This window comes from Perca flavescens, chromosome 16, assembly GCF_004354835.1.
Source record: "Perca flavescens isolate YP-PL-M2 chromosome 16, PFLA_1.0, whole genome shotgun sequence".
Lineage (NCBI taxonomy): Eukaryota > Metazoa > Chordata > Actinopteri > Perciformes > Percidae > Perca > Perca flavescens.
The window spans coordinates 5,407,718-5,434,109 of record NC_041346.1 but is presented as its reverse complement, the minus strand read 5'-3'; the positions used below and the strand labels follow the sequence as shown (position 1 = coordinate 5,434,109).

The 26,392-nt window shown below is 42.7% G+C and overlaps 1 protein-coding gene across 4 annotated transcripts in view; it reads right to left on the bottom strand.

Moving 5' to 3' along the window:
* The window catches only part of shroom3 (shroom family member 3), a 117,661-nt gene that overhangs the window by 15,488 nt on the left and 75,781 nt on the right, over positions 1-26,392 (bottom strand). For 3 of the 4 annotated variants that reach the window (XM_028601638.1, XM_028601637.1, XM_028601640.1), the window contains 14 exons: positions 24,098-24,223; positions 21,504-21,707; positions 20,461-20,753; positions 20,151-20,373; positions 19,885-19,940; positions 19,141-19,615; positions 18,662-18,910; positions 14,959-15,400; positions 14,080-14,213; positions 7,623-7,772; positions 6,509-6,984; positions 4,517-4,744; positions 4,113-4,323; positions 2,861-3,173 (listed from right to left, as the gene is read on the bottom strand). In XM_028601638.1, the coding sequence (XP_028457439.1) occupies positions 2,861-3,173; positions 4,113-4,323; positions 4,517-4,744; positions 6,509-6,984; positions 7,623-7,772; positions 14,080-14,213; positions 14,959-15,400; positions 18,662-18,910; positions 19,141-19,615; positions 19,885-19,940; positions 20,151-20,373; positions 20,461-20,753; positions 21,504-21,707; positions 24,098-24,223 (3,580 nt within the window). The remainder of the gene's footprint in view (positions 1-2,860; positions 3,174-4,112; positions 4,324-4,516; positions 4,745-6,508; positions 6,985-7,622; positions 7,773-14,079; positions 14,214-14,958; positions 15,401-18,661; positions 18,911-19,140; positions 19,616-19,884; positions 19,941-20,150; positions 20,374-20,460; positions 20,754-21,503; positions 21,708-24,097; positions 24,224-26,392) is intronic. The other variant, XM_028601639.1, reaches the window with a different exon arrangement.

Genomic DNA, 26,392 nt, shown 5'->3' with positions numbered 1-26,392 from the left:
GACAAGTTGAGTCTTTTAGGAAGAGACTTCCACTACTTTTGTTTTTCCTCTCCTGATGTAGTCATGTTGTATCATATCTCATATCATTTATAATTCACATCATTGGGAATCGACCAGCTGGGGATCGAGGGTGCATTCGAAAATGTAGAAATCTATAAACACTTTGACAGAGAACAGTAATTGTCAAAATATAAAGTCTACTTGTGTTACTTTTGGGGGGGGGGCGGAAGAACACAACAGGACGACACAAATGGGCCATTTTAGTGACACTCCCACCACCGCACAACACTGTGGCGAATCACCAGATCACTTTTTCTGGTCGGAATGTGCCCTTTAGGTCTCCACCACAAACTAAACATGTCTGTGTAATCAAACACAGTTCTACATTTACATTAAAAAGAAACTCCATCACAGACTACTCACAGTTTTTTTTTGTTGCATTTTAGGCCTTTATTTGATAGGAAAGCTTGGGAATGAAAGGGGATAGAGAGGGGGATTGACATGCAGCAACCCCACATCAATAACATTACCCGGTCTGCCTACTTCCACCCATCTCCCACCACCATCAATCGCCTACGCCCCTCCCTTACCCCCCACACTGCCGCCATCCTTGTCCACACTCTGACCGTCACTTCCCGTCTGGATTACTCTCCTCTTCGGTCTCCCTCACAAATTCCTCTATAAACTTCAACTGGTCCGGAATTCAGTTGCCCGCATCATAACTCGAACCCCCTCCATCCAGCACATCACTCTTGTCCTCCAACAGCTCCACTGGCTCCCGGTCCAGTTCCGTATCCAATTCAAAGTTCTCCTGTTAACATTCAAGGCCATCCCTTCCTTGCCCCCCCCATATTTGTCTGATCTCCTCCAGGGTCCCACTCCCTCCTGCTCCTCCGCCTGTCTCACCACCATGGGGAGCAGAGCATTCAGCCACTCTGCTCCCCGTCTCTGGAATTCATTACCACCCCAACTCAGAAACATCAATTCCTTCCCCCACTTCAAATTGCAACTCAAAACACATTTAAAACACTGTTTAAAACTGCCTATTTCACTTGATGTCAATTGCTCCGCCTCTTTTGGTTGTTTTTATTGTTGTTTTATTCTTCTTTTAATTTTTGCTGCTTTTAGATGTCTTATGTATCCCTGTACGGTGTCCTTGAGTGCAGAGAAAGGCGCCTTTAAATACAATGTATTATTATTATTAAAGGTCTGCAGGTCCGAATTTAACTCGCACCCGCTGTTCAGGGATATTTTAAATTCCTTGTCAACTGCTAAACTTAAAAACATCCACACTGTAGAAGCAGGACTGTATGACCCTCTAGTGTAAGAGGACAGAGTGTCTGTTTGTCTGACTGAAGTGTAATGATGTTTATGTGACACCGCCTGCTCTGATCACTGAAGGAGATATAAGACAAATTCATCCTTTACTGCATTCCTTTAAAAACTCTGTAGTTGGGTGTCTGATGTATGTACAGTATGTGTGTGTGTGTGTGTGTGCGTTATCTTTGCTATCATCCACATCGGACAGCGCCCAGTGAACTTCTCCGTCTCTCTGGCACCTCACAGGAAACTTTGAGGACTCTGAGTATTTCCTGTGTGACTCAAATGTCCCATAATCGCAAAATGTCATCAAATAAATGCCAAGAGGGCCATGAATGCCTGTATGTTTTCTTGGCTTTCCATTTAAGTTGATGATATATTTAATTTTGGACCAAAGTAGATGAAACTACAATAACATCCTTGCAGTTGTATACCTTTGCCAACCAATTGGCAGTTGTTGCAGTGTACATCCATGTCTGTCCAGACATACATAAAATATGTAGTGAATGCTTTGAAGAAATTTAACAAAAAGTGTATTTTTGGCTAAACGTGGATGCTTAACACCCATTTTCAACCTGGCAGCACAGAGGATCTATGATTAGTGTCACCAATTCAGTATCCGACCAAATGTCTTCCATTCTGTTCCTGAGTTATTGCGTTGAATAATGGCCAAAAAAGCATTTTTGCAGAACATTATTATGTCACAGTTAACTTGACCTTTGACCTTTTGGAAATTAAATCTCATCTCATCTAATCAGTTTATCCTTGATTCCAGTGGACATTTGCTCTAAATTTAAAGAAATATCCTCAAGATGTTCCTGAGATATCACATTTACAATATGGGAAAGAGTAAAGTCACAGGGACCATGACCTTCGACCTCCAAAATCTAATGAGTTTAAACATTGACTCCAAGTGGACGTTTGTGCCATGTTTGACGAAATTCCCTCTAGGGGATCCTGAGATATCGCGTTCACAAGAATGGGACGGACAGATGGAAGGACAAACCGAAAACGTATAACCTTTGACCTGTCTACCTTTTGTCGCTGACACGGAGGTGTAAAAAACCCTGATGAATGGTGAGATGCAATTTTTACAAATTATTTTTTCAATATTTTTTGCCAGACGGTGCAGTTGCAGTCCAATGGTCAACCCTGCGTTTTATTGCTGAGCCCTTCATTAAATTCATCTGTTAATGTAAAGCTATTATTTCTAAAACTATGTCTAATGTTATAATTTGTAACTTATAATGCTTATAATTCCTGGCTAATTGTCTGCACAAACTACCAGCTACCACCTAATGCAAGACTTATCACCCACCACATCAACTAACTCAACTTATATTCTGATTATGTAATTTCTTGATTCTATAATAGTGTTACTGCTAACTTGCAACTTGCAACAAAATTACTGCAAAATAACTTTAAAAAGAAACAACTTGGCGAAACAAAATGGTTCAGAAAATCCACTGTAAATTCAGTAATTTTGGGCTGCATTCAATATTAACTAAAAGGTGAGCTCATGGTAGAACTACCGTGTTACCTGGTTCAGTCTCTCTTCTGTAGGGGAGGAGCGGCAGCGGTAGTGTTGAGGAGTCATTTGTGTCTTCTCAGATTTCTCCAGGAGATTCTCAGCAGAAGCCGTCTTCCTGGAGTCCCGAGCTGACCCGGCCCTCTGCAGAACCCCACTGAGCTGCTTGGACAGTCTTCTGTTGAGTTGAGGCTCTGTGGCCAGCGATTGGGGGTCCAGGCCCAGGTCTCTGCTAGAGGACTGACTCTGTCTGCTGAGCCCTGCGTCAGGGATGATATCCTGGAGGATCTGGGCCTGAGGCTCAGGAACGGAACCAGAAGGAGCACTGGGAGTAGAAAACAGAGAGGAGTTATTACATTGTAATAATAATGTAATAATTCAACTCCATATTAAAATGTAATCTAAGGTATTACAATCATCCAATGGTGAATGTGAATTTCAAAATGTAATGACAATGAGACATTTCACTTAATTAGGTTCTCTCTTCTCCATGAGGAATTCTAAGTAATGACAGCAAAACTGTCGGTACAGCCACATGATACAAGCCTTCCGTTATCGTGTGCAACTCCCACCCAAGCTCCACGCAGTTGCTTGTAACCAAAGAGGACACGGAGGATTAAAAAACATGAAGTAGGGTGCCTGGTTAGCTCACCTGGTAGAGCGGGCGCCCACATATAGAGGTTTACTCTCAACGCAGCGGCTGCGGGTTCAACTCCGACCTGCAGCCCTTTGCTGCATGTCATTCCCCCTCTCTCTCCCCTTTCAAGTCTAAGCTGTCCTATACAAGTAAATGCCCAAAAAATAATCTTAAAAACCAAAAACATGATGTACTCTTCAGAAGAGGTTCACTCGATTTTCTGCACGCGAAAGTCAAGGGCCGACACCATTTTCTGAACATAGCCATACTGAGAAATACAGAGAGAGAGGTGTGGAGCTGATAGTCTTAATTAGCTTTGCACCAAGTCATTTGGCAATGGCTTGAATGTAATGGACGTTCATTAATATATACAAAGTTACACACTAAAACTTTAAACCACAAATGTTGAGTTATGTCAATGGATAAGTGAAAACTTAACTGCTGGTGACCAAAGTCATTAGGTTTCATCCTCTTGGGAAAATGAATGTCTGCACAGAATTTTATGGCAAACAATAGTTTGGTATGGACACAAGTGGTGGACCTACAAACTGACAGACCAACATTGCCATCCCTACCACACTGCTATCAAGGCCAATTAACTGTGATATATGCAGTTGGTTTGGTTACCTGAGAGGTGGTTGCGCCGGAGCCCTTGGAATAGTCACCCTGCCCGGGTAGAAAAGGTTGGACTGGAGGCTCCGCAGGTCGGCTTCAGGAGGCAGGGTGGAGCAGAGACGCCTCTCTCCAAAGGAGAAGCTTCGATCTGTGCCAGAGTCCTGGAGTGAGAGCAGGCTGGAGGTGGATGAGAGGCTTAGGGTGTCAGAGTGACAGGAGGAGACTAGAGAGAGGGAGGGGAGAGAGACGGAAGAAGGGGAAGAACAAACACAGGAAAAAGAAGGAAAGAAGGACGTGATTAATTTATTTGTTCCACTCTGTCTATCAATTCAATATTTGCTTTACCCACCATTCTTTATCAACCCATGAAACCACCACCCCTTGCCACATTTTCTTCCCTTCTGCTCTCCACCCACCTGTATAGTTGCTGTTTTCAGGCTGTAGATAGGCACTATGAGGCCTCAGTCCACTCCTCTGTCCTCCCTTTTCTCTTTTCACACTTCTCTTTCTCTCCACGTAATCAGCCAAAGCGTTGTGCTGAAGCTGCCGCAAGTCGGGCCTTGACGTGGTATTATGCAAAGACCCGCCCCTGACACGACTTGCTACAAGCTCAAACATCTTCCGCCGATCTGCCACGCTGGTCTCTGACAGACAGGGAGATCAGGGTCAATGCCCATGGTTAGCCACATACACAGACTCTTGATGTTTCTGATTTGCTAGATACCCAAATATCACAATACTGACATTTCTAATGTATTTTGTGAGCAGCTTCCATGCAGATGTCCAGTGGTGCCCAGAACTGTTTTTTAAGTAATAAGCCCTCCCCACCACAATTTGACATTATCAAACATCATTAGTACAACATTAGTTTGCCACTACATTGTGTACACACATTGTGTCTATAGTCTATATGTTTTATGTATGTTTTTGTCTTCTTTCAAGACTAATTAGATTCTTTTATCTTGTTTGTACATTAAAGACATGCTGTATTACCCAAGTCATTTTGATCCCTTGTCATGGTGATATTTGCAATATTGACTTCATTATTTGGAGATCTTGGCCCTATTTCAGGTAGAAGTTTTAACAAACTCTGAGTCTAACCCTGATGTCTGAGTTGATTTACCCTGAGATGGGAAACGGTGAGTTTTCGGTTTCAGAACAGCTGATTGGTTCAATCAACTCAGAGTAGGTTCATGCGCGTGCCCCACCACAATAAAAAGGCAGCATGAATGGAGCCATGATACTACAATTCACTGTGGTAACAACCACAAACGGCGGAAATATTCATGCGCACATACAGCGAGTTAAAAAAACAAAACAGCGGCTGCTGCAAAAGAGAGAGAATTTGCGTGGGAAAAAATTGCTGCAAGAGTAAATGCGTATATTACAATATAGTGTATATCATATTTAATCATAAGTATAGCCTAATATTACTGGTGAAATGGTATTGAACCTATAATCTATTTCATTTAGGTGCAACACTGCGGACGAAAAAGTCCTAGGCCTACTAATCCCATTCTGAGGCTGCAGCACCATCATTAACAGAATTATAATTCATAATCTTTTATTTCAAAGGGTTTACATCATTTACCTGCAATACTGTGGAGCTTCTTTTAAAAAACGTTTAAAACACCTTTCAAAGCAAGTCACACTCTACTGACGGCGCTTTGCTACAGTGGCTTTACTAAAATGCTCCGCATCACCAATGTTGCAAAAAAAATATAGGCTAGGCCTAATGCGACACAAATAATCTGCTGGGATGTAAGAGCATAGATGGGTGACTTTAGTGATATGAGGACAGATAAGATTATGTAGGATACATAACTGATTGACTGGGAAGAAAAACGATACCGCTCAAATAGGTTATCTAAAAATTAAAATGTCTGGGTTTCAATATCATCTCCCGACATATAACACCCTGCGAAGTAAAGCAGCTTCTTCATCAACGGGATCGTTGACAAAAGGAAATGCCATGTTTTGAGAAATAAAACATTTTATAGTCTGCCTAACATGGTTAATAAAGCAACATAATTTTTTTTATATTTAACAAACTGCGCTAAAATGCGCCTGATACAGACTGAATGAATGAATGAGGAAATGAAAGAGCGCTGTGTCAGAGGGAGGAGACTGAGAGAAACTCGAGGTTTCTTGAAGAAAACCTGCTCCCGACCAGGTTAGGTTCACAGGCTCAGTTACCATAGAACTGACTCTGAGGTGAAGTTACCTCTCTTTCTGAAACAGAAAACCCAGAGTTTCCCTCATCTCCGGGTTAACAAACTCAGAGTTTTCGCTAAACCTGCTTTCTGAAATGGGGCCCTTGTGGCAGGTATTGGCAGAGGTTTGTCCCCACTATGAGGGATGTAAAGCCCCAGCTGTTTTTATATCTGCATTTTCTAAAGTTTATTTACCTCCTCCACGCCTGAAGAGGGCGTCTGTCTCTGCATCTGAAATCCCGACCTCGTTCATGTTCTCTGGCTCAGAGTATGATTGCTTCTTCTGGTCCACTGTCAGCCGCTTGCGACCACAGATCCGCATCAGAGCAGGAGGTCCAACCGGTGGGAGACTGGGGAGGGCTGGGGGACTCGGGCCTCGAGTCTCTGGGCTGACCACATGCCGCTCCTTTGGGGTGTGAAGGGAAGTGAGCGGTGGTTGCGACTGTGGTGTAATGACAATGCCCTGTGGTTTGGGCATGGTTTTTGGTCCTTTTTTCTCCAGGGAGTGGTGTTTGGCAGGGACAGGTGGAGGCGGATTGCTGCTGGAGGAGGAGATGAGAGGAGTAGCTGCAGGAGGTGGGGGGCTGATCGAGGAGCTGAGGTCTCTCCGTCTGAAGGAGGTGGATTGCAGGACTTTAGACTGGGCATCTTTTATAGAGTCCCTATAAGATCTGATTAGAAACAATTGTCAGGGTGTTTGAGAGAGACTCAAGACACTGACCAGGAGGAATACTCTGACCTATTGAAAGACTCTGACTTGTGGTTTTTACCTGTTGGAGTACTCTGACATGCTGAAGGACTCTGACCTAATGGAGCACACTGATCAATTGAAAGACTCTGACCTTTTGAAGGACTCTGACCTGTTGACAGACTCTGACTTGTTGGAGGACTCTGACCTAATGGAGCACACTGATCCATTGAAAGACTCTGACCTTTTGAAGGACTCTGACCTGTTGACAGACTTTGACCTGTTGGAATACTCTGACCTGTTGGAGGACTCTGACCTGTTGGAGTACTCTGACCTGTTGGAGGACTCTGACCGGTTGAAAGACTCTGACCTGTTGGAGGACTCTGACCTGCTGGAAGACTCTGACCTGTTGGAGGACTCTGACCTGTTGGAGGACTCTGACCTGCTGGAAGACTCTGACCTGTTGGAGGACTCTGACCTGTTGGAGGACTCTGACCTGTTGGAGGACTCTGACCTGCTGGAAGACTCTGACCTGTTGGAGGACTCTGACCTGTTGGAGGACTCTGACCTGCTGGAAGACTCTGACCTTTTGGATGACTCTACATGCTTAAGGACTCTGACCTGTTGAAGGACGTGTCCTGCATGTAGCCCAGAATCTCTTGGATGTCCTGTGTCAGGGGGAAGTCTTTGCTGCTGTCACCCTCCCTGGATTCGTCCAGCTGGAAGCTGCTGCGGCTCCTCTGGAGGGCTGAACTGGGATCTACTGGGGTCCTAAACACCACACAGAAATTTAAATACCTTTTGAAATAAGAGTAGTAAGAAAATATAGCCAATTTGAAAGGACTTTAAATCAAACGTTGCAATACATGGACCAAACATGTTTTTACTAATGGGTAACAATTTGAATCAAAATAAAAGTGAATGCAAATCATTTTTGGCCTTAAAGGTGGACATTTTTTAAAATACAGTTGCTTGGGGTGTCACGTGACCTAATGGCGAACTAGTTGTTTGGGTGAAGGACGAGCTCCGTATAGTGTACTGCTGTATTTATCCTTTTCAAGATTCTGACCAGAGATATTTGTGCTCCGCCGGGACGAGAAACATTCTGGATGTCGAAAATGTCAAAATCTAAAAAGTTAGCAGCTGGTGGAGACATTAAGCAGGGGAGCTGATTCGGGAGTTGCTGGAGACTGAGGGGGAGATTGAGATTGAGAGTGCACACAGAACCGCTGTCCAGCAGCCCCAGGCAGGAGACAGACCCAGGACCATAGTGGTGCGATTCCTAAGCTCATCCGAACTGGGACCTGGTGTTGCGGGCAGCGAGAAGCAAGGGAAGTTATCCTGGCAGAATAACATAATGCTATTTCCAGTGTTAAGAAATTTGAATGACCCCGAAAGGTGATGGCATTCATAGAACATATAGAGTGATTTGTCGGCGAGGGGACTTAAATATATATGAAGTTACTTTTTTTCTTTTTCTTGGCTCTCATGGGATGGACTGGCGTTGTGTGAGACACCGGCTGGGATCCTAGTTGGACATTTTTCTTTTGTATTACTCTTTTGTATTTTTTTTTCGGTTGCAGTGCTCGGGGGACGGAGCGTGTGAAGGGAGAATGGATTACGGACCAAAAAGGAAGTTCAACAGTGCATTGTTCAGGTTAAGGTGCACATGGAGTGTTTTGTGAGTTTTTGGAATTAAGTTGTGTTTAGTCATCACCACTTGTATTTGTTATGTGCTCAGAAGATGGCTTTGATATTTTAATATATACAGTAGTTAAGCTCTGTATGTTTCTCCACCTGCAATGTTAATGGAATGGGGAATCCAATCAAAAGGAGGAAGGTTATGTTGTGATATTTTTGCAAGATATGCAAGATATGTTGATTGTGGAATCTGAAAAATTGTGTGGAGTTTCATAATGTGTTGTCTAGCAGGAGTAGAGGGGTCATTACACTGATTAGCAACCACTGCAATTTAAATTAATTAAACAAATTAAGGATAATTCAGGAAGAGTTTTCATTGTGGCTGAAATACAAGCTGCAGGGAACCACAATATTGTTCTAGGGGGCAATTTCGTTTTTTGATAATGGATCCAATTCTGGACTACAGTGAGTTTGCAGCACACAAGGCCCCCAGAGAAGTGCACAAGACATATTCTAGGATAGACTTTTTTTAATGTCCAAATCACTTGCTCCCTCTGCTATAGAATGTGTGATTAGAAATATCGTTATTTCTGATCATGTTGGTGTGCCTAGACCTGCTGCCTCAAAGTGAGCTCTTATTGGTAGCGCCTTAACTTCTCCCTTTTACAGGAGACAGAAAATATAGAATGGCCTAGGTCGGAGCTAAAAGATTACTTGGCAATCAATTGGTCCACAGTATCGTCTTCAGGGTGGCATGGGAGGCCTTTAAAATGTACAATATGTAATTTTCTGCCGCTAGGGGTCTCTCAATCAAAACAATTGTAAACACAGACTTTTGATGACATTATGTAGTGGCATTATGGGAGTTGTAATTTAACACAATTGCCGATTAAAATCTGTTCACGTGCATCCACGTTACGTTTAGTATCGTTTAGTAATGTTTATTCATGTCATTCTGATAAAATAGCTGCAGTTTCCCCCACATAATTACATTTTCTTGATTCAATTTGTATTGGTAGCTAACGTTAGCTAGCTCGTTGACCAGTTAGCGAGCAAGCAAGCTAACATTAAGGCTCTTATATACTAGACGCATCAAAGGTGGCGCTCGCCATCGTGACGTCAAAATTACGTAATATCCTGCCGGCGTGTCCGATTTATAGCGCGCAAACAGAGGTCGCGCACCACTCTTTGTCGCGCGACAAAGCAGAAACAGGAAGCATGGACGTTTTCGAGGGCAAGCTTTCCGAGCAAGTGTGCCTCTACAGGCATCTCTACGATCCTTCCATGAAGGAGCACAGAGATATTAGCCAGCAGCTAAAACCACAATATCAAAATATATTTCACGTCAGTGTCACTTGTTGGATGTTTTCAGCACCGGGGGTAAAAGGGTTTGTTACTAAACCTTGTTGAGAGACTTAGCTACTTCGTGGCTGGGAGTGGCCGCCAAGTATCTTTGGGGCTGTAAAGAAGACCGCTAAATGCTAAATGGTGTAGAATTTCAGCATGACACCTTTTATAGCCAGCCAGCCAGACTCGGACGCCTGGGGCGATATGGTCCGTTTCCCTGACGGAACATTACACTTTCTGTTACAGCCGTTAGCTTCGTTATCCCCCAGTGCTGGAATTTGTGCTGGCTGGGTTCAGATTGCTTTAAATTAATTATAGTTAGCCAGCTGGCTGCTGGCTAACTGTGGATGTGTCGTGTCCCTGGGGCGCTTTCATCCTGACTGAAGTCCCTTAGCTGCTGGGAGTGAGGCAGAAAAAACAGGGTGTGACAGCTGGCTAAATTATCATTAGATTTGTCTTCTATCTATACAACTAACGTTAGCTGGCGAACGTAATCGTGAGTTAGCCCAGTGCTGTTTAATGTTAACTTTACTTTGATCAAAACAATTATACTTAAAATAACTTCATGAATGTGTTGAACAATGTTGTAACCTTATAATGTTAACGTTCCCCACTGAGCATTAGCATGAGGTAACGCTAATGTTACTTGTCAATATAGCACATTGAGCTGGATCAGTCGATATTGAAATGTATCAATAAATAAGATCTTTGCTGTATTACTGTGTTATAAGTGGCATGCAATCAATGACAAAATGATGATGTGTGGCAGAAAGCAATTGCTGTATTATGGTTACCGAGTATTATTCTTTCTGTGACACGATTACTCTCGAATGTATTGTCTGGGTGCCCGTGTTTAGAGGGGTCAAAGGTTTTATTTACTGAATTTAAATGAAACGTCCTGTGTCATTACACTTAAATAACAGATTTCTCTGGGTTTGAACGTTGTTGGAAACATTTATGATAGTGTAAGTACACAACTCAACAAAATATATAACATAGGTATAGTCATTTTTAAACATTTTAATGTAGAAATGTTACATATTGTACCTTTAAAGGCTGTGATCAGGGAGCGCATTATACAACATGCTTCATTTCGTAAGAGGAATAGTGCTAAAGCACTGTTAGAACTAGAAAGTAAAATCAAACACGCTGAAACTGGGATTAAACAAAGAATGTCACAGGATGGCCTGAGAAACCTGACTTAATTAAAATACCAATAATAATAATAATATTCTAATAATCTCAGAAGGGCATGACAACATTATTTTTAATCAGGAGACAAAGCAAGGAAATTACTCACTAAATACATAAAACAGAGGAAATCAGCTTCCACTATTTCTGTAGTTAGATCCAATTCTGGAGATGTTTTTACAGCAACTGTAGATATTAACACGATTTTGAAAGAATTTTACACTGATCTCTGTAGCTCATTATCTACTTCTACTGATGAAGAAATGTGTTCCTTCGTAGAGCCACTAGGGCTTCCCAAGCTGACAGAAGAGCAAAGAGAACTTCCTTGATGCAGATTTGACAATAGAGGAAATTAAAGAGGTAATGGGGGCCCTTCCTGTGGGTGAAGCCCCAGGGACTGATGGCTTCACAGCATAATTTTTTAAGAGTTTTGCAACTGAAATGACTCCACCTCTGTTAAAGGTATATAAAGAGACACTGGAGGAGGGCAAACTTCCAGCAACATTTAGGCAGGCTTTGATAACATTGGTTACCCAAAAGGTAAGGACCCAGTAGACTGTAAGAATTACCACCCAATTTCCCTAATGCAGTTAGACGTTAAGATTATTTCAAAGATTTTGGCAAATAGATTAAGGTTTTTACTTCTTTAATTTATCCTGATCAGGTGGGGTTTATTAACAGGCGTGGCTAGTCAGATAATATCAGGCGTCTCGTTAATATTGTATGGTCTGTAGCTGATAGACAATCCCCAATAGCTGCTATTTCCCTCGATTCTGAAAAGGCGTTTGATATGGTTGAATGGGGCTATATGTTTCAAAATTTTGGAAATGTATGGGTTTGGCAGCATATTTATAAAGTGGATTAAGGTGCTGTATAAGCACCCAGAGATTGCGGTGCAAATTAACGGGTTAATTTCTGAATATTTTGCTCTTGGAAGGGGAACAAGACATGGCTCACCTCTTTCTCTTTTGTTGTTTTATTTAGCCATAGAGCCTTTGGCAGCAGCCATAAGGGGGAAGACTAACTTCCCAGGTGTTATGGTAGGAGGGTAGTGCACAAACTTATGCTTTAAGCGGATTATATATTACTTTTTGCCTAGCAGATCAATACCCTGTCTACTATGGATCATTGACTTTCTTGAAATCTTCCGGTTATAGGGTAAATTGGGCCAAGTCAGGAGCGTTACCTTTAACAGCTCATTGCCCCATAACAGCCTTCCAATCAGGTGCATTTCAGTGGCCAAAACAAGGCATCATATATCTGGGTATCTCATTCCCTTAATTAGTTAATAGATGGGCGACTCTCAATATCTCAATAGCAGGGAAGGTCACTGTTATAAAAATGGTTTGTGTTCCCATGCTGAACTACGGTATCCAATCTCTTCCTCTGGAGGTTTCTCTATCATATTTTTAATGGTTTGACAGGATAACAAAGACATTTATATGGAATGGTAAAAAACTCTGGCTACATTTTAATGAATTACAAAGACAGACTGATACCTCTATCAGTCTGTCTTTGTAATTTATAGTTTGGGTCTACCAAAGATGTTGTATTATTACTATGCTTTTAACTTAAGGCATCTGACCCACTGGTCACTTCCTCCTAGGAGAGCCCCACCCTGGTATGGTATTGAGCAATTTGTTCTTGCCCCATTATCTGTTAAACTGTATGGTGAAGCAAAAATCCATCCGATAATATCTTAATTAAATGTTGTTTGGTCCAAAGTGGCCCAGCTGTTTGAATTTGATCCATATCTAAATACTTTATCAAGTGTTTTGCGAAATCCAAAGTTATGTATTGGTAGATCATCTCTATTTTGGAGGGATTGTTTGAAAAAGGGAATTTTCACACTGGGGGATGTGGCATATTGAAATCCTTCGAGGATGTGGTACAGCAATTTGGAATCCCTAGGTCTCAATTTTTTAGATATTTGCGACTTTTTGGGGATTTTTGGATCCAGTCCTTCAGCCACGAAGGCATCAGAATGTGTTATTGAAATATGGAAAAGGTCATGAGGCTTCTGGTTATTATTCTGTGCTTATGCAGAACCTGGGGGATAGAGCCTGGACAGCCCTCAAAAAGACATAAGAAACGGGATCTGAGTATTACACTGGATGTTGAAGAGTGGGACAGAATCTGTAGGAATATTAAAACTAACAGAGCAAATTACTTCACGTTCTATGGTCCTGTAATAAGGTCCAGGAATTTTGGATGGGGATACATGAAAACCTATGTCAGATTGCAGGGACCCAGGTTCCAGTGAGCCCAAGATTATTTGTTCTGGGATGGGATCAATCATAAGTGGGATGGATAAGCACATAAAAAGCTGAGTCTAGACTAGTTTGATGATAGCCAGACAGATTATTTAAAGGGAATGGAAGAATGAAGGGGTGCTGTCAATCCAGGAGTGGGCTTGTGACATGGCTAAGGAGGCGGCGATTGAAAAAATGTCACATAAACGGTTTGCCAGATTGGATGTATATTTTAGAAAATGGGGAAAGTACCTGAATTTTCTGGAGGGCTCTTAAGAAGCTTTGTGCTGGGGAGAGACGTGTATGATGGGCTTATGGTGTTGCCATTATATGTTTATTTGGTTTATTGTCTATTTTGTTACTATTTTGTTGAATGGTCCAAAATATTGTAGTTACTGTTACATCTTTTTTTATTTTTGTCTGGGTGGGTGGTGATGACGGAAGAACAACATTGCTCATGTTGCGAGTTGTATGTTTTGTATATTGTAAAAAAAGAAGTCAATCACAAAAAGAAAAATACAGTTGCTATTATTGCTACATTTATTATATATATATATATATATATATATATATATATATATATATATATATATATATATATATATATATATATATATAGTTGTATTAATTTCCCACGATCATTCTACCTGTATTTCGTGTATTCGCTACTGCCTCCTCTGTAGCTAAGAGTCCTGTGGGCTTTGATCCTGCTAGTGCTTCTCTCAAGCATGTTTCTGAGGTCATCTGCTCCACATGGGGTGCCGTAGCCTTTATCAGACATCTGATTAAAAACAAGAAGACATAAAGCAGTGAAGAAGTATCACAGCCAACAAGAATCAAGATTTTCAAACTTAGGAGGAAATCTTGTCTGGGAAGTCAAAAATATTCATAGTTTTGTGTTATTTTTTCCATACAAACGACTGCTAGGTCATTGTGTGTTTTGAAAACTCTAAGTTAAAGGAACACGCCGACTTATTGGGAATTTAGGTTATTCACCGTATCCCCCAGAGTTAGATAAGTCCATACATACCCTTCTCATCTCCGTGCGTGTTGTAACTCTGTCTGACGCCCCCACCACTAGCCTAGTTACATGAGACACAGCCATCTTCTAACCGTATACATTCTGGGAACTATATTCTCAGAAAGGCGAAGCACTGCTACTCTCTGCTCCTCAACATGGGGCTTCTCAGGTGCTGCAAGCAAATCACTCCGCCCAAGTAGGAGAAGTTATTTGTACACGCTGTTACTATACATATCACAACATGTAAATAGGAAAATGTTGGCGTTATTTTGTCACTTATTGAGAGCAGTAGGCTAGATGGAGCCGGTTACCTCCAGGATCTGTGCTAACTAGGCTAGGGGAGCTTCAGACAGAGTTACGACACACACGGAGATGAGAAGGGTGTGTATGGACTTATCTAACTCTGGGGGATACGGTGAATAAGACAAAGTCCCAATAAGTTGGCGTGTTTCTTTAAACCACCAAAAGAAAACATGGTGACTAAACAAAGTTTGGTTTGAGTTACCCTTAGATGTGTGGCCTTGTCTTGTACATTGGTGGTGCTGTGACTGCGCTGCTTTCCGGTGCATTCCCGGCGCTCAAAGCGACTGACCTTCTCTAGGACAGAGAGGCTGCGGACAGGTCCCTGGCTGTCATTACCAAGACTACTGTTGCCATGGCTACTTGCGGAGACAACACTGTTGGGGCTGGCACATCGCTGGACTTCGGCAAGGGCGATCTCCAGACGGGTCAGTGGGTGTTCCCTGTCTTTGTCCTGCTGTTTGTGGTCCCATTGCTGGTACTGCAGAACTGCTGACTCACTGAGGTGACGGGGGGGATGCTGGGAGGCGGAGGGGGGGAGATCCTGAGGCTGAGGGTGAACAGGTAAGTGGGTAAGAGGCAGTTCTCCCTGAGTGAGCCCGGAGGATGCCACTGGCTCTGAATTAATGCTGGTCTGGTCCATTGATCTGGAGGGAGGGAGGGAAGGAGGGAGGGAGGAAAGAAAGGAGAACAAGAAGAGGATCATCACTGACATCAGCTACTTCTCTACTTCTATAACTCTGCTCAGTTCCCCCCGCGACTGACGCGCGCACACACACACACAAACACACATGGTGGATGCAGGAAAAACCGGAGATCGTAACTTTTTTTTTGCAACTGTCACTGTCTCTCGCAACTTCATTGCAACAAAATACAAAAGACAATTTTTTACAAAATCACTTACTTCATGCTATTTTGCAGTATCAGAAAACAATTCCGCCACTGACCAGGAAAAACCTGATCTAAAGTCAGTGGCGCTAGTCTAAAGTTAGTAGCGCATTATTCAGATGCTATTTTAGGGGCGCATGCTTGCCCATAATGTAGTGTGTGCACAATGCGCATGGACTTCTCTCATCTAAACGGACGCAGCAGTTCCCATTTTTGCAAACCATACATAATTACAAGGAAAAATATTACTGAAAATGCGCTTCAGGTGTTTGGATAGATCAGGAGGCACTTTACAGTACAGTCCTCAAAAAGTCGCAGCATTCTTTGTGGCTTGTTGTGATTTACACAACATTTCCATGAATCATGGATGTGTTGATGACATAAATGAGGAAATATTAGAGGACTTAAGGAGATGTGATGTAGAACTACGGCGGGATCTGGTCCGGGAGTAATGCGCGATGTGCTCCTGGTGGAGCAGGTGGACGGAGATGGAGTGGGGGGAAGAGGAAGGGGCACAACAGGAGCAGGTGGTGCGTTTGGAAGCCCAAGCTCCAGGGCTGCAGCAATCCTCTCCAGACTTGAGGAAATGCGCCCCAGAGGCCGCAGCAACATCGCCACCCGGCCAAGACGGGCATTTATTACTTTGCCGCATCCTGCACAGCTCCCGCTGGCGTGCACCAGGAAAATCCGCCGTCATAATAGCAATCCGCCATGGAACAAGCGCGCCTGCTCTTAAAGGGAATGTGAGATGACGCTCTGATTGGTTTATTGCACGTTACGCCCAAACCCAACCAAGCTACTTCAGACCAACCCATTTTAGATTTGCGTCAGGCGCAAGATTTATTTATCCCGCCGGTATAATAGCAACAGAGATCCACCCACAAAGCTACTTGCGTTTTCGTTAAAATAGGGCCCTCTGTGTGTTGCCGTTCTCAAAATCCCTTTACTCCGAGCTAGAAAGCTACATGTTAAAGATTGCAAGTTCTGAGGAAAACTTGGATAATGCGGGCCTGCTTGGTTCTTTCAGTCAATAATTGTAAAGATTCACAAAGAAATATGTTTACGACATTTGCTTTCTAACTGGGACTGTTTGGGATCTATTGGCAGGGATTGCTGTGGACGAAGTAGACCTGGATATACACCAGTAAGAGCAAATTACGTTTAACAATGTATCCAGCTAATTTAAATAGCTCACGTTACTGTTTTGTGCTGAAAAACTATTTTATATTGTATGTGGCATTTTCTTTTGTGGGGTGCAAATATTCCACCAAAACAAGTTCCTTCCAGATACTATTTTGCAGAGTCCCCATCGTTGCGTCAGGAGCTTAGCACCGCCCAAGACAATTGTGATTGGTTTAAAGAAATGCAAACAACCCAGAGCGTTTTTTTCTTCTATCCCAGAATGCTAACCTGACTCCGCCAGATGGATTGCTTCGCATTTGCTCGGCATATCAATCTGGGAACTTTCCGTTGGAGAACTTTTGGGAAGGGGCGGAATACTGGTTATTTGATTGGATGAACCATCTGTCTATCACCTATGTTGGTGATAGACGGGCCAAATCAACCAATCAGATCCACGAAGCGTATGAAAATACAACCACAATCCCGCCCCTGCTGCTGCAGGCAAAGCATAGCTCGTAAGCTCAGCATGCAAGCAACATGTCGGTAAAGGATATTTGCCATTTGTGTAACGAGAATTTAGGAATAAAAGGCACCATTTCAGGTTCCCGGACCATATTCCAAAAGAAGGATCCAAGAGAAAAAAAGCATTAGCAAGCGGCTAACAGAATTAGGGCTACTGCTGGCTGATAATACTGGTTAGCTGATTGGATAAACCATCGGTCTATCACCACCTAACCCACCTCAAAACCAACGCTGATTGGCCCGATGGTTTGGTTAACGGCTCCAAATTTTCTCTGCCTCAAGATGCCAGACTGATCTGCGAGTGGAAAACTGGAGCTTGCGAGATCAGGACGGTCTCACGAGGCTACCAGAATGTATCTGTGGCTGTGGAAATCTAATGTCAAACCAACTTCCTCTCCAGTTGTTTCAAATCTCAGCATTTTCTGGCAAAGGCACTGGGTTTGGCCCTGCGTTTGGCCCTCAGCAGCAAATGAGGCTCTTTGGAACTCTATAAGGGTGTGTCTCTTGTTTTCTGCAAAGCTAGTGTCATCCAAAATAACAGATGAGTCTATGTTGTCTTGAACACTGCTGGTGGACATAAATGTAAAACACCAGCTTTGGACCACGTTGAAGCTCTCTGACCAGCCGGAGGATTCTGACTTGCTAAAGGACTTTAATCAGCAGATGACTGACCTGTGAAGGACTGCCAGGTCAGCAGTTGCTTTAATATGCCATGAAGTCAAGTCCAGTTTATTTGTGTAGCCCAGTATCACAAACAATGTCTCAAAGGTCATTACAGGCACAAGGTCTGTGAGAAGAGGAAAGCCACAGAGCAGACAGTAACTCTACATCTGGGAGCCTTACAATAAGCTTACTAAACTGGGTCACAAATTACCTTTAAACCTCTTGAGGGAAAAACAAACTAATTAACTAAATCATTGATTGATTCATTCACTGACAGTTTTTTTTTATATGTTTTTGGGAAGCTGCTAATTGCTCTCAAAGGAGGTTCACAAAGACAGAATCAGAAATCTTAAAATGCTGTGAAGTCATAATCAGAAATTATTTCCACATGTAAATTCTAAGCACAAGCTCTGGTGCTGAAAAATGAAGCACCTTTATGCTAAAAGCAGCAGTTGCTTGAATGGCCAGTTGAGGCTGGCTCCAAAAGGGAGTCATAGTTCCCCCTTCATGATAACTGTAGTAGGGGGTTACTGGCAGGTGGCTGCTGTCACAGGAGGCGAGCAGAGATTGTAGGCCTAATTTGGCCCCCCTTAGCTCCATCCACGCCCCACTGCCAGGATGACAGTCACCTATGGGTGACGTCATGGCGACTATGTTCACATTTTATAGAGTCTATGGTCATCTACATCTACAGTCATCCCTCCATACTGTACCTGTTTCTGTCTCCCTTGGACTGGACAGGTATGCAGGGGTCCACCCACTCTTGTGAGGATGGGGGTCTGAGTTCAGCAGTTGATTGGACGTGGGGAATATGGAAATCCTGGTTCTGTTCCTGGAACACTTGGCTGTGGGGTCTCTGGCTTGCATGAAGATGGGACCCTTGGAAGCTCTGAACGTGAGGTCCCTGGTTTAGGGGCCTTTGGTCCCTTGTCTGGTCAGACTTAACCTCTTTTTGTTGAGGCCTGATAAAAGTAGAAGACTAAGTTACCATTAATGACCAAGAATCATGTACGCGATAGCAGATGTGTCACAACGAACTTAGCGTCTGGAAAGCACTGCAACACCTCGCCAAATAGCCTGGCATTGAGTTGACACTCTTGGGAACATTCTCCAACTATTGTTTTACAGACACTGGTAGGGAGTGATGACAATCAAAACACAGCTGTTGGTTAAAATATCAGTACAAAAATACCTGTCTCCCTCGTGTGCTTGAGTCTTCAGCTGTGTAGGAGCAGATGTTGTAGAAGAGGAATAGGGGTATAGTGAAGAAGAAGTATTGTTTTGGTATCCATTTTCTGTTGCTGACATCCTTACATCCCTCCGCCTCTCTGATGCTCCTTCCTTTCTCCCTATGACACCCTGCAGCAGCTGCTGCTGTCCGCTGCTCTCCTTGGCCAGGGCGGGGTAGACTCCAGAGGAGCCTGGCCTGTGGCTGGCGCTGGGCATCTGAGCATAGTGGGGCTCAGGCTGGGGGACGGGGTACATGCCGGTGGGCAGAATGAGCCAGCCAGACTGGGAGATTGGGCCTGCAGGTTCAGAGGAGGGTCCACTAAGGGAAGGGGGCTGGGGAAAACCTCCACCCTGCCGGGGCTTTGTGGTAGGGCTGCTCTCTGGACTCTTCTCTATCACTGTGTGGAGCAGACCCTCAGCGCCGTACGAGCCTTTAGCTGGACCCACATTAATGATATCAGTGCTTTTACAGTAAGAGTAATGCAGAGTATAATGATAGCAGAGCTCGGTCTAATTGTCTACTTACTACACAACTGCAAACGCACATGCAAAGCTATATTTTATCACCATTATAATATATATTTGGCCTTCTAGGAACCTCTCTCTAAATCTTTAATTGGTAGAGCAGAATTAAATGTTGATTAAATAAATGGCTTAAAATGGCTTTAAAATGAGTGAAATCATGGAAGTAGAATTCAAATATTACCTGCACCTGAGGCCACAGGGCCACTGGAGTGATGCCAGGAACCTTTCTGCAGAGACCTGTGTAAAATACATAAGATTAAATAACATTTGAGTAGTTTAAGTAACATTTCATTTTACACAAGTTTGTCATATTTCACAACAACAATTAAAACAAACTCCATTGTTTTCTCCTCACCATTATTATTATTATAATCACCATTATCATTGTCACATCACGGTTGACTTTTGAGAATCAATATTCACTCTGATTTGACAGACCCTACTCACCGTAGTGACCGGGCGTGCTCCAGACTAGACCAGGAATTTGGTCTTTCATGGTTCCTGATGGCTGCATAGCTGTCGCTGCGTCTTGGTGGAGCCGGTGCCCCCTTAAGGCTCTCGTAGGAGCTGCGGCTGGCTGCCGGGCCCCATATCGGACCCACACTGTGTCTGTTTGATGCCGGTACGCCATCACTGCTGCTGCCGCTACTGCTGCTACCACCTACTGAATCTGGAACCAATAATAAAAAGAAAAGCAATGATGTCATCAAAACAAAATTAGTTTACCCGAAAACCATTCCTGAAGCAGAAACTTCACCTTGCCGATCTTGGCTTAGCCCTGGCCTCGGCCCACGTCTGGAATTACTGTTGCGGAGCAACGCGACAGAGGTGGAGCTCAGCTCGTGCTCTTGAGATAGGCTCTGCTGGACATAACATATGTCAGCCTGCTGCATCTCCCCTCCTCTCTGAGGGACGGTCTCCAGTGAATAGGAGCGCTCTGGGCTGAAGGAAGGGGTGGAGGCGAGGTACTCTGGGATACTGGAGCTGGTGGAGAAGGATGAGTAGGCAGAGTCTCGTTTGCTTTGGAGGTGGTCGATGCTGTTGGAGGACCTGTAACATGACAAGAGATTTTATTTGAGATCATGACATCAGTGTCTTTGTCAAAACCGGCAGCGACATGTGCCGCCCACAAAGAGCCTGGGTCTGTCTGAGGTTTCTGCCTAAAAGAAAGTTTTTCCTCACCACTGTTGCACCAAATGCTTGCTCGTGGGAAATGGTTGGGTCTTTGTAAATTATAGTGTGGTCTAGACCTACTCTATCTCTAAAGTGTCTTGAGATAACTCTTGTTATGATTTGATACTATAAATAAAACTGAATTGAATCACGTTCAAAGGTTGTTTTAGTCGTGCAACAGAAAACTCAGATTGGACAGATAGTCTAGCTAGCTGTCTGGATTTACCCTGCAGAGATCTGAGGAGCAGTTAACCATAGTCCTCATAAATCGGCCAGAGTTTAAAATGCCAAAACAAAGAAGGTGACGGACATCCCTCGGAAATGAGAAACGTCCGGTGGAATTCCCGACGGCACCTGAACAATCCCGGAAATAAAATGTTGTCGATAAATACTACTTCAAAACTAACTGCTGCTACAACCACAATGTCTCCTTTTACATTTATATTTCTACAGCTGTTCAATAACAAGACACCACAAGTTAATTAGACAGCTTTGGAGTTATTTCTCTTTTATTTTGACTAGCTGTTTTCACCTACTCCTAGTATATAAAGCTAGGTTAGACCCAAACTGAACCTGTCTCAGTATTTCACAAACTTTTAGACAGTAACGGCTGAGGTGTGTATGAACCTGGAAGAGGACAGCTGGTGGCAGGAAGAGTAGGCAGGGTGAGGTCCACTGTGGATGTGGGGGTGCTTAGCTCCAGAGTGAAGCTGGGAGGACAGAGGATGGTCCAGACTCTCCATGCTGCCCCTAGAGCTGTACTGGTCCGGACTCTTTCTCATGTAGATGCCACCAGAGTCAAACCCACCGGACAGGTCGGTGGTTGAGGCACTGAGAGACAGAGAGGGAGAATTTAAATTGTTTTCAAGGATACTCAGACATGCAATGGAAATGTGGCTAAATCACCACACAGACAAAATAAACTAAGACACAGTGGTGCATAAGCTCATAGCTAACATCAGCATGCTAGCATGCACACAATGACAATGCTAACATGCTGATGTTTAGCAGGTAGTATTAATAATATCCACCATCTCAGTTTAGCATGTTAGAGTGCTAACATTTGCCAATTAGCACTATACACAAAGTACAACTGAGGGTGATGGGAATGTCCAGTTTTGCTGGTATTTGGTCATAATAAAGTACTGGATAAATTGTTATAAATGTTTGTTAGGGCTAGATGAAAAGTCAGGACATCACTAAAGTGATAATGATTGATCCTTCACATGCAAAAAGGCACAATGTGGGAAAGTTTGAAAGTAATGATAATCGGTAAAAAAGTGTTTACCGTTCTCTCACAGGCTACGTCATTTTAAAACTTGATTTTGTCATTGAAGCCTTAACTGATGATCGTACTGAGCATAAGGGACACTTGCCCCTCTCACAGTAAATCTTCTAATACATTTTCCCATCAATTTAATCATTTATTAAACATTCTGCTACCAGTAGAAAAGCCATTCTGTATGTAAAGTGTTTTGTTAGATATTCATATCTCTATGAATATCTATCTGGCTTTAATGGTAAAGAAGAATATGAAGTAGTGAGAAAAGTTTGAAAAGTGGGAATGGTTTAAATAAGTATACATTTCATATGTTAAATAACACCAAACATGTATGAAACAAAAGTGGAATATTTTAAGGTTTTCTAAAAAGCTGTCACTACACTGAATTGCTGGCTTCAGTGTGTAAGAAGTTGGTGAAGTTGTAGGGAAAAGTAGAAATGGTTCAATGTCTTTAAAAAGTTAAATAATACCATCATTTTATGAAGGTTTTTGTAAAAGCTGATGCTAAACTGAATTGCCGACTTTAATTTGAAATAATATATATTAATATATTCAAAAGGTTGTATAAAATGTTTAATGGATGAAAGATGAGAGCAACATGTTACATCATTGTCAGAACAATTACATAACCAGGTGCATGTCTGAAAGGGGTTTTATTTGTTAACTATTGATTGTAATAGTTGATGCGCTGCTGAATCTGCAGTTACCCACTCTAGATAACTGAATGGAATGTAATGTGTGTGTGTGTGTGTGTGTGTGTGTGTGTGTGTCTGTGTGTCTGTGTGTGTGTACTTTACAGTTTGACCCACCAAGTCCTTCAACTGAACACAATGCAATTACTGTACTGCTCCGGAAAATGGGACACTCTCTGTCTGTTTGTCTGTCTCTGTCTGCATTTTTCTTTATCTGTGTCAGTAACTTCTCTGAGTCTAACTTTTGTGTCAGCATCCATCTCTGTTTGACTTTCTGCCTTCTGTTTCTTAATTCCAATTGGAGCATTAAAGCAGATCTGCAGGAATCGTCCGACAAACTTTTTATTCAAATTTCCACTTTACTAACAGGACACGACAGTCAAGAGTGTTAGTGTGTGTGTGTGTGTGTGTGTGTGTGTGTGTGTGTGTGTGTGTGTGTGTGTGTGTGTGGGGGGGAATGCCAGCTCATCGTGTCCATCCCTCCCTGATCCGACTGCTGCTAACCTTCACTGAGCTAATACTAAGTTACTCCTCCTATTATTCACATTAAATAAAACAATAAAATATTGAGACCATTCAGCAAGGCACTCTGGGTAACATTCAACACACAAACTGGTTGCTATGGACTCGTCACTAGGCTTCCTCCACTTCGCCGTTTAAACAAAGTGGAATAAACGTATAAAAGTCCAAATCTACACAAAACCCACAATCAATTAGTAAGCTGACATCAAATGTGGCATTTAGGAAACCTTTATTGCAACGTTGGCACGGTAAGATGTCCAGATAGTGCAACATTCATTTTCGTTTTTTGCGTCCTGCTGCTCCCATCGTCAGCCAGCCAATACTTTTTTTTACTAAAGCAGTATATGAAATCAGATGTATTACCTAGCACCATTTAGTTGTTTTGTGTTACTTAAGATATTTATAAAATATCTGATCATGCCAGACGTAATTATTCCACAAATTTTTTCAACAATGCAATTATCCATTCCAGCCACCAGGGGGGCAGCTCCCCCCGCCCCACAGCAAACTCATGGGTCAGATTCATTGGTAGCGGGGGTCGAGACTAAGAACTACATGGAAAAATATGCACCAAACAAGCCACTTTGAAATTTTACTGTTTCATGAATACAAAACTGTATATTCACATACATACATACATACATTATATATTGCTTCGCTGACTAGTGAAAAATGTATAATTAAATTATGAATATTATTGTTAGAGCTGTTTCTTGAACACTCACCTGGTGTGGTAGTTGTGGTGCCAGGCACTGCTCATCGTGTCCATCCCTCCCTGATCCGACTGCTGCTGACCTTCATTGAGCTTCGTTGAATGCCATGAGTGAGGACGAGATGCCGGCTCGCTGCGTCTGTGGGGAAGAGATACAAAAAGAGAGTCAGTGTACATGCATTCCCACCAGCTGCGACACCATGGCTGGCTACTTCCTACCTCGAGAGCCCTCGCTCTGTCCACAGCCATCTTTGAACCTGGCCTTCATTTTGATCTCAACTACACACCTGTACAGTTTTGTGACTGCATCTTGCACGGTTGTGACGCTATCGCAGTGAAAAAATCTATCCACAGATAGACAGACAGAAATATTAAAATAAAATAATATTCTTTTTATTATTATTATTAACCAGGAATTAATCCCATTTTTAATTCAGAATCTCTTTTTCAAGGGAGTCCTGGCCAAGACAGCAGTATAATGGTTCCATATTAAAATATACAGTGACAAACAGACAACATAAAACAGAAAAAGACAGTTGGCAATTTAACATCATTTCAACATAATCACCAGCAGCGCTCAGTAACAGCACTTTATCCTAATTTTAAACTGTGTCATTGTTGGTAGGTAGTCTAATTTAAGATGGTTCTGCAATTTATACCAGGCTGAGGGTGCAAAAACTTTAAAGGCACTTTCACCAAAGGCAGTTCGCGCTCGGGGAATGTCATACATGATTTGCCCAAATGATTGAAGATTACATTTCCTGGTGGTGACTTTAGGATTCAGGAGAGAACATAAGTAAGGAGGCAGTTTACACAGTATGGCCTTAAAAAGAAAAATATACCAATGCTCCAACCTGCGATTCTGCAAAGAACGCCAACCAACACTCATACACATGGACTCATCACCCGCTCCAAATCCTGGCACCACATCACTCCAGTCCTAAAACAACTCCACTGGCTTCCTATCTCCCACCGGATCACCTACAAAATCCTGGTCCTCACCTAAAAGCCCTCCACCATCTGGCCCCCTCATATCTCACTGACCTCCTCTCCCCGTACCAACCCCCACGGTCCCTCAGATCCACCTCAGCCGGTCTCCTCTGTATCCACAAGTCCAACCTTTGCAGTTTTGGGGACAGAGCATTCTCCAGGGCAGCTCCCAGGCTCTGGAACTCCCTCCCCCATGAGATCCGCACCTCTGAGTCCCTCACCATCTTCCAGTCTCGCCTCAAGACCCATCTCTTCACCACTGCCTTTCCGTAGCCCTACGCCCCCTTCCCTTTTCATCTGTGCCTGAATCTTGTTTTGTTTTGTTTTATTTGTCTTTATTATCTACCTGCCCTGTAAAGCGACTTTGAGTTCGTGAAAAGCGCTATAAATTAAATTTATTATTATTATTACACAAGCTACAATACGAAAACTAGAATCAGTTACAAATATTAGTACTGCATGGTATACTGAGTCCAGCATTTTCAGAGAAGATTGATTTGCACACACAGCTCATACACACACACACCCGCACACACACACACACACCCGCACACACACAAACAAACTTGCAACATGTTTTTTTTGCCATATTGTGGTGAAAATATATGTCTGAAACAGATGTACTGATTATACAAATGGACACAAGAAGTGAAGCATGCTGTAGAAATGGCATAAAACAATTCTATAGACATTTTAATAGTATTTTTCCAATTTGAAATTGTTCAAATCTGTCAAAAATGAATACAAACTGCCTACGACCTGTGCACCAGAGCACGTTTTTCTCCCATCCGGGGCTGCTGGGCGTACTAGCCAGACCTTCCTTTGCAACGCTGTGGAGAAGGGTCTGGCAATGCAAGACTACATTTAATGCAAGCTCAACATGTTTTCCATGTTGTCTTGATAAATTATGTATAATGTACATTCACACAGCACTAATTCCATCAGTTATGTCACACTCACCACTCTGTTGTTCTCAGTTTAATTTTTTTCTACACATACTGTTTTCATCCAGTAAATATTTCCAGTGAGTTTGCAGGTTTTTTCATTAATGTTAAGCTACTGGCAATGAAACTCAATACTTCCTGTTCAAATTAAAAGCCTTCAAGTCGCTCAAAGGGCATAAAGCCTCCTCCTGGTCGGCTTTGAATTCAAATCATCAGCTGGAGGTGACAATAACTTAACAGCAATTAAAGGTACAATATGTAACATTTCTGCATTAAAATGTTTAAAAATGACTATACCTATGTTATGTATTTTGTTGAGTTGTGTATTTACACTATCCTAAATGTTTCCAACAATATTTAAACCCAGAGATATC